At 37.0% G+C, this 7,761-nt stretch overlaps 1 protein-coding gene across 1 annotated transcript; it reads left to right on the top strand.

The window, feature by feature from the left end:
• Positions 1 to 7: 7 nt before the first annotated feature.
• Cbr-atad-3 lies at positions 8 to 6,038 on the top strand (the record flags this gene model as incomplete). Its single annotated transcript, XM_002629792.1, has 5 exons — positions 8 to 385; positions 669 to 871; positions 1,900 to 2,227; positions 4,116 to 4,597; positions 5,639 to 6,038. 5 exons carry the CDS (start codon positions 8 to 10, stop codon positions 6,036 to 6,038), a joined length of 1,791 nt encoding a protein of 596 aa, XP_002629838.1.
• Positions 6,039 to 7,761: the final 1,723 nt, after the last annotated feature.

Raw genomic sequence — 7,761 nt, 5'->3', positions numbered from 1 at the left:
CAGAAATATGTCCTGGCTCTTCGGTGTGCAGAAAAACGCCACTCCCCAAATCCCAGACGATTTCCAAGCTGGAGGTCCACCAGGCCAGCCCGGCCAACCAGGCCAACCAGGCCAAAAGCAAGAGGGCAATAGCAAAATGGCCTACTCTTTCGATTCGACGGCACTAGAGCGTGCCGCTAAGGCCGCCCGTGACCTGGAACGCTTCCCGAATGCCAAGGAGGCTCTGGAGCTGTCCAGAATGCAGGAAGTCACTCGACAGAAGGAGGTGGAGAACGAGACGAAGAAGATTGAGGCACAATTGGCAAATATGAAGAGCGAGCATATCCGTGTCGCTGAGGAGGAACGTCGGAAGACACTTGGAGAGGAGACGAAGCACGCTCACTCGGTATGGGGGTTAGAATGGGGGAATTTGAGCGATTAGGAGCTCTAAAAAGCGAAAAAATCATGCGGAAAATGCTGAAAATCGCAAAAATTTGATCTAAAAGTCGAAATTTTGACAGTTTTCAAGGCATATTCGGCTTGCCCGAACAGCTTGACCTGAAAATAATGAATTTTGAGCTAAAATACTCGAAAATGATGTAAAAATGGCATTTCTAGCTGATTTTTAGCTCTAAAACGGTCCTAAAAGGCCACTTTCAGCCCAAATTCAACGTTTTCGTCATTTCCAGCGCGCCGAATACCAAGACCAACTGGCTCGTAAGCGTGCCGAGGAGGAGCTCGCGATGAAGGCTCGTATGCAAGAGGAATCGCTTCGAAAACAGGAGGAATCTGTGAAAAAGCAGGAATTGCTGAGAAAACAGACGATTGAGCACGAGCTGGCACTGAAGCACAAGTATGAGCTCGAGAAGATCGATGCGGAGACGAGGGCGAGGTAAATTTAGGGGTTTAGGGCTTGAAATTGGGCTGGAAATTGAAGGCTGGAAATTGAGTTTTAGAGCTGAAAATCGCCCTGAGAGAAAAAATGGCGGAACATTGCTATTTTTACTGGAAACTATATGAAAAATGGGCCATAAATTATGAAAATCGGAGTTTCGAGACTGAAAAATCTGAAAATAACACCTTAGAAAACATAAAAATTGCCTGAAAATCAAGAAATTTGAATCAGAGTCGACAAAATTGGATTTAGGGTCGAAATGTCATAAAACTGATCTTTGGAGTGGAAAAAATTGAAAGAGTAGCTGTTATCAAAGCCAAAAATAACAATTTTAAGCTAAAAATCGGGAAAATCGGCATGAAAATCATGAAAAATGGCTCAAAAAATGCTGAAAAATGGCTCAAAAATCATGAAAAATGACCCAAAAATGATGAAAAATCGCTCTAAAATCATGAAAATGACTCAGAAATCATGAAAATTGGCTTAAAAATCTCAATTTTCAGTTTAAAAACCCCAAATTTCTGACTCCAAAATCTCAATTTTTATATTTTTTCAACTAAAAAACTGAAAATTGGCTCAAAATTGAGCCGAAAAACACATTTTTCAAGATGAAAATAGTCCAAAATGGACCGAAAATTCTGAAAAAAAGGCCAAAAAAGGCGAAAAATCGCGGAGTCTCTGAAAATTGGACATTTTTCGTTTGAAAATTATATAAAAAACTGACTGAAAAATGGGATTTTTACTCTAAAAAGATTCGAATCGCTGAAAAATCATGAAAAATGACTCGAAAATCATGAAAATTGACCCGAAAATCATGAAAAATCGCTCTAAAATCGTGAAAAATGACTCAAAAATTATGAAAAATGACTCAAAAATCATAGTAAATATTCCAAAAATCATGATAAATCTTCCAAAAATTGATTTTTCACGATTCTGGGGTCTTTTTTCATGCTTTTTGGGTCAATTTTCATCAATTTCAATCTAAAAAATCTCAAAAAATTAGCTGAAAATCTCCAAATTTTCAGAGCCAAAGCCGCCCGCGACAACCGTGACGTCAATCTGGAACAAATGAAGCTTCACGAGGAGGAAAATCGCAAAACGGTCATCGAGAAGATCAAAACGTCGGGAGAGCTGATCGGATCGGGTCTTAATCAGTTTCTGAGTGATAAGACGAAAATCGCGGCGGCGGTTGGAGGATTAACCGCTCTCGCGGTCGGTTGGTATACGGCAAAGAGGGGTACTGGAATCACTGCGAGATATATTGAATCGAGATTGGGAAAACCCAGTTTGGTTCGAGAAACATCGAGAATCACACCGTTGGAGATTGCCAAGCACCCGATTAAGACTATTCAGGTGAGGAAAATGGGAAAAAATGGTCGAGAAATCATAGAAAATAGCTCGAAAATCATGAAAAAATGATCGAGAAATCATGAAAATTGACCCAAAATCATGAAAAATGGTTTTAAAATTACCTTTTTCTGGCCCAAAAACCTCAATTTCAATCTCCAAAACGCCCATTTTGTTGCCAAAATGAGTTTTCGAAGCCTAAAAATGGCATTTTCAATAGTAAAATCGGAATTTTTGAGTTAAAAATGTCAAAATTTTGACCCTGACAGTGTAATTTTTGAGTCCGAAAATACCAATTTTGATTTGAAGAATGCGATTTCTAGGTTCAAAAATCACAATTTAGGCCTAAAATTGCTATTTTCAGATCCAAAATTCGCAATTTAGCTTAAATATGACCTTTTCCGCTCCAAAATCACTATTTTGATCCCAAAAATGGCATTTTAGGGTCCAAAACTCCCAATTTTCACCCTAAAAATCAGATTTTTTAAGTCCAAAATTCACATTTTCGATCCTAAAAATGGTATTTGCAATTCTAAAAGCGGAGTTTTTTAGTTGTAAAAGTCAAACTTCTGATCCTAGAATCACTTTTTTGCGTTCAAAATTCGTAATTTTGCTCTTAAAAATTACTATTTTTTGGTTCAAAAGTCACTATTTTGAACCCAAAAATAGTTTTTTTTTTGGGGTCCAAAATACATGCTATTGATCCTAAAAATGCTATTTTTCAGTCCAAAAGTCACTATTTTCAGCTAAAAACCATGAAAAATGAGCAATTTTGAGCTAAAAAAAAAGATTTTTTTGGGTCCAAAAATCCCAACATTGATCGTAGAAGTCAGATTTTTTGGGTCCAAAATTCATGCTATTGATGAATGCTATTTTTAGGTCAAAATATCAAAATTTCGGTCGTGAAAATCAAATTTTTGGGCTCAAAAGTCAGCATTTTGATCACAATAATGGCATTTTTGGGTTCAAAATTCATAATTTTTATCTCAAAAATGGTATTTTTCGGTCCTGGGAAGCAGATTTTTGGGTTCAAAAGTCACCATTTTGATCCCAAAAATGACATTTTCTAGTCCAAAATCATTTTAAAAAAATGACATTTTTCGCCTGGTTTGAGCCTAAAATGACCGTAACCATTGCTCATTGTTTCCAGATGCTGACCCGTCAAAAGAAAAATCCCCTAGAAGATTCGGTATCAAAAACAACATTTTTAGGTCCAAAAAATCACAATCTTGAACCCAAAAAATGACATTTTTGGGTCTAAAACACTTTTTCGATCCCAATAAAAGCATTTTTGGGTCCGAAAATCAAAATTTCGGTCGTCAAAATATAATTTTTAGGTCCAAAAATCACAATTTTGATCCCAAAAATGCTATTTTTCGAGGTCAAATACCCTAATTTTGATCATAAAAATGTGCCATTTTTTGATCTAAAATCCGAAATTTTGACCCAAAAAATGTCATTTCTCGGTCCGAAAACCTAGAAATTTTGACGGTTTTCCGCCTGGGTTGAACTAGAAAGCCCCAATAAAACCTAAAACTCACATTTTTGGTTCTAAAAAGCACAATTTCGGTTCTAGACATGTCATTTTTAGCCATCAAATGACAATTTTCATCTGAAAATGATAATAAAATTGTCATTTTTCGGGTCTGGAAACCTACTTTGATCCTCAATATGCTATTTTTCGGGTTGAAACCCCTAATTTTTTTTTATCAGAATTTCATTTTCGGGCCCAAAAATCACAATTTCGGTTCTGAAAATCAATTTTCAGGCTCAAAAGTCTCTATATTGCTCCCGAAAATGGCATTTTTCGGCCCAAAAATCTGAAAAATGGCATTTTTCCGCTTGTTTTTTAACCTGAAATGACCCAAAATTGGTCATTGCTCATCGTTTCCAGATGCTAACCCGTCAAAAGAAGGATCCCCTCGAAGGCGTCGTCCTGTCTCCAGCACTCGAACGTCGTCTCCGTGACATCGCCATCACCACATCGAACACCAAACGAAACAATGGATTGTTCCGAAACGTCATGTTCTACGGACCGCCGGGAACCGGAAAGACGCTCTTCGCGAAGAGTCTGGCTCAACACAGCGGTCTGGACTATGCAGTTTTGACAGGAGGAGACATTGCTCCACTGGGAAGAGACGGTGTTTCGGCCATTCACAAAGTGTTCGATTGGGCTGGAAAATCGAGAAAAGGACTGATTGTTTTCATTGATGAGGCCGATGCATTCCTTCAGAAGAGATCCAAAGATGGAATGAGTGAAGACACTCGTGCCGCACTCAACGCCTTCTTGTTCAGAACTGGAGAGCAGTCGCGGAAATTCATGCTTGTCGTCGCGTCGAATCAACCGGAGCAGTTTGATTGGGCTGTTAATGATCGGTAAGGTTCGAGGATTATGGATTTTATGGTAATTTTGGCTCAAAAATTTCTCATATTCAGTGATTTTCATTGAAAAACACTTTTGCGAGTCGAAAATCAACTAAAAACCATAAAAAATGAGCAATTTCGAGCCAAAATATGCCTAAAAATAAACATCCGAACACACAGACAGACAGAAATATGGCTAAAAAATTAACGAATTTCGGGTCAAAATTGACTGAAAATGAGCTTTTTTGACTCATAAATCATGAAAAATGAGCAATTTAGGGCTGAAATTGGCCCAGAAATGCTCAAAAATTGACATCCAGTGAATTGACACAGACCGACAGGCAGTAATTCGGCTGAAATGCACTAAAAATGAGCAATTTTTAACGCCTCGAAGTCGATTATTAGAAGACATCCGGACACACAGACAGATAGACAGAAATTGGCTAAGATTAACGAATTTCGGGTCGAAATTCACTGAAAATGAGCAATTTCGGGCTGAAAATCAAGCGTTTTCAAGCCTAAATAAGTCTAAAATGCTCAAAAAAGAAATCCGGACACACAGACCGACAGGCAGGAATTTAGCTAAAAAAAAGAACAATTTCGAGCTGAAAATCATAAAAAATGAGCAATTTTCGAGCCAGAATAGGGCCAGAAATGTTCAGAAGCAAAGATTCGTGGACATCCGGACATCTAGACAGACAGACAGAAAATAGGTTAGAATTGACGAAATAAAGCGAAATATGAGCAATTCTGAACGGGAATTAAATTGCAATTTCAAAAAATTCTCAAAATTTCAAAAATCTGGAAGTTCATCTAGACGATTTTTGGCTCAAAATTGCTCATTCACAGTCATTTTTGGCTCAAAATGGAACATTTTTCAGCGATTTTCAGCCAAATTTCTGTCTGTCTTGTGTGTCCGGATGTCCATTTTTGAGGGTTTCTGGGCTCAAAATTGCTCATTTTTCATGATTTTCAGCTCAAAATCAACCGTTTTCATAGAATTTGACCCCAAAAAATCAAAATTTCCACTCATTTTATCGTCAATATTTCCAGTCTCGACCAGCTCGTCGAATTCACACTGCCAGGATTCGAGGAGCGCGAACGCATCCTCCTGCAATACTTCAACGAGCACATCGTGGTTCCAGCCACATCGGGCTCCCGCTCACAACGTCTGAAGTTGGATAAGTTCGATTGGATTTCGAAATGCAACGAAATCGCGAAGAAGACGTCTGGAATGTCTGGAAGAGAGCTGAGCAAACTGGTCATCGGATGGCAGGCATCTGCGTACGCATCGGAGACTGGCCTTCTGACGGAGGAGATTCTGGATCGGAACACGAAAGATGCCATGATTCAACACGAGCACAAAATGGAGTGGTTGGAGAAGGAACAGTTGAAGGCGCGCAATCAGGAGACCAAGTTTGGAACTACGCTGAAGAGAGAGACCGCTGTTTAATTGTTCACCATTTTTAGAGCCCCCCCCCTTTTTTTTGGCGTTTTTTGGCTGTTTTTGGTCCGGTTTTGATACTCTTTTTTAGTAGATTTTTTAGATTTTTTTTTCAGAGATTTTGGAGTGAAAAGCATAGAAAAATTGGGGAATTTTTGAGCTAAAAATGGGCGAAAATTGACTATTTTTGAGGCTGAAAATTGGCTAGAATTTCGGGATTTTCGAGCTAAAAATCAGTGAAAATGACGATTGAAAATAGGCGAAAAATGAGGATTTTAAAAAAATCTGAAACTGGCTGAAGTTGCGATTTTTGAGCTTAAAATGAGCGGAAAATACGATTTTTGAAGCTGAAAATGTCTTTTGAAATCAAAAATGTTCAAATTAATTCAGTTTTTTAAAGCTCGAAATGACCGAAATTCGGTTTTTCTAGGCTTTGAATTGTTGAAAAAATGCCGATTTTAAAGCTTTTTTTTGCTGAAAAATGGCTGAGATTCTAGTGTTTTTCTCAGCTGAAAATGAGCGAAAAAATAACGATTTTGAAGGCTATAAAATGTCTGAAAAACGACGTTATTTTCGACGATTTTCAATCGTTTTGCGGCTTTAAATTGCTTAAAATCTCAAACAAATGGCCGAAAATCGTGTCATTTTTGAGCTGAAAATTGTTAAAAATCTGAAAAACAATGCCTGAAATTTTGGTTTTTTTGTTGTTTCTAGCGATTTTGAGTTGAAAAAGACACGTTTGAGCTTTTTTTTTCAATCTTCAGCGAAAAAATCAGCCGAAATATTCAGAAATTTCTGGGTCACGACCCAATTTTCGGGTTTCTAGGTCAATTTGATATTTTTGGCTCAAAAATTCCCGAATTTTCGATTTTTCCCCCCTAAAAGCTGATTTTTCTTTTTTTTTGTTGTTTTCTTAGATCAAAAATCACCGTTTTATTGATTTTTTTCCTCCAAAATTTTCCATTTTTCAATTGTTTTTTTTTCTAAAATTTCCGGTAAAAATTCCCATTTTTTGTGTTTTTTTTCTGTAGTTTCTAGCTAGATTTTGTTTGTTTTTCATTGGATTTTTTGCGTTGTTTTTTAATATAAATATAAATTTTCAGAGAAAGTTTCCTATGGAAATTTTTTGCAAAAATTCGAATTTCCCGCTCTTTTTTTTTGATTTTCCTATATAACAGTCACTGCTTGGAACCCCCCGCCCCCTATTTTCCAATGTTGTTGCACCACACTCAATTTTAATACTTTTTTTTCTCCGTATTTTTTAAAACTGTGAAAAGTCTGAAAATGACGATTTTTCAGCTCTTAAATGATCGATTTTCTGGAAGAATTGAACTAGCGAAAAAATCGAAAAAAAAAGCGATAAAAATCATGGAAAATGCATCGATTGGCTCCGAAAATGAGCCGCCGAAAAAACTGGCCAAAATGCGAAGAGAGGCCGCTGAGGTTTTTCTGTATATGCACAGGTAGGATTTTGCTGAAAAAAAAACCGAAAGTTCCAAAAAAAAAATCGATTTTCAATCGAAAAATGACTTTTTCGTCTGAAATTGTTTTCAGAATTTGGACAAAAAAATTTCGGACAAAATTCATTTTTCAGCCAAAAAAAAGTCCAATTTTCAGAAAAAAAATTTAAAGGGGGACTCCGACCAGAAATTTTTATTGCATTAAAATGTGTTAAAATTTATCTATTTTCCGAANTATTATTGCGAAAAACTTTAAAGAAAATCCGAAATCC

This window comes from Caenorhabditis briggsae, assembly GCF_000004555.2.
Source record: "Caenorhabditis briggsae complete genome, chrII, whole genome shotgun sequence".
NCBI lineage: Eukaryota > Metazoa > Nematoda > Chromadorea > Rhabditida > Rhabditidae > Caenorhabditis > Caenorhabditis briggsae.
This window is presented reverse-complemented; position numbering and strand designations above follow the sequence as displayed.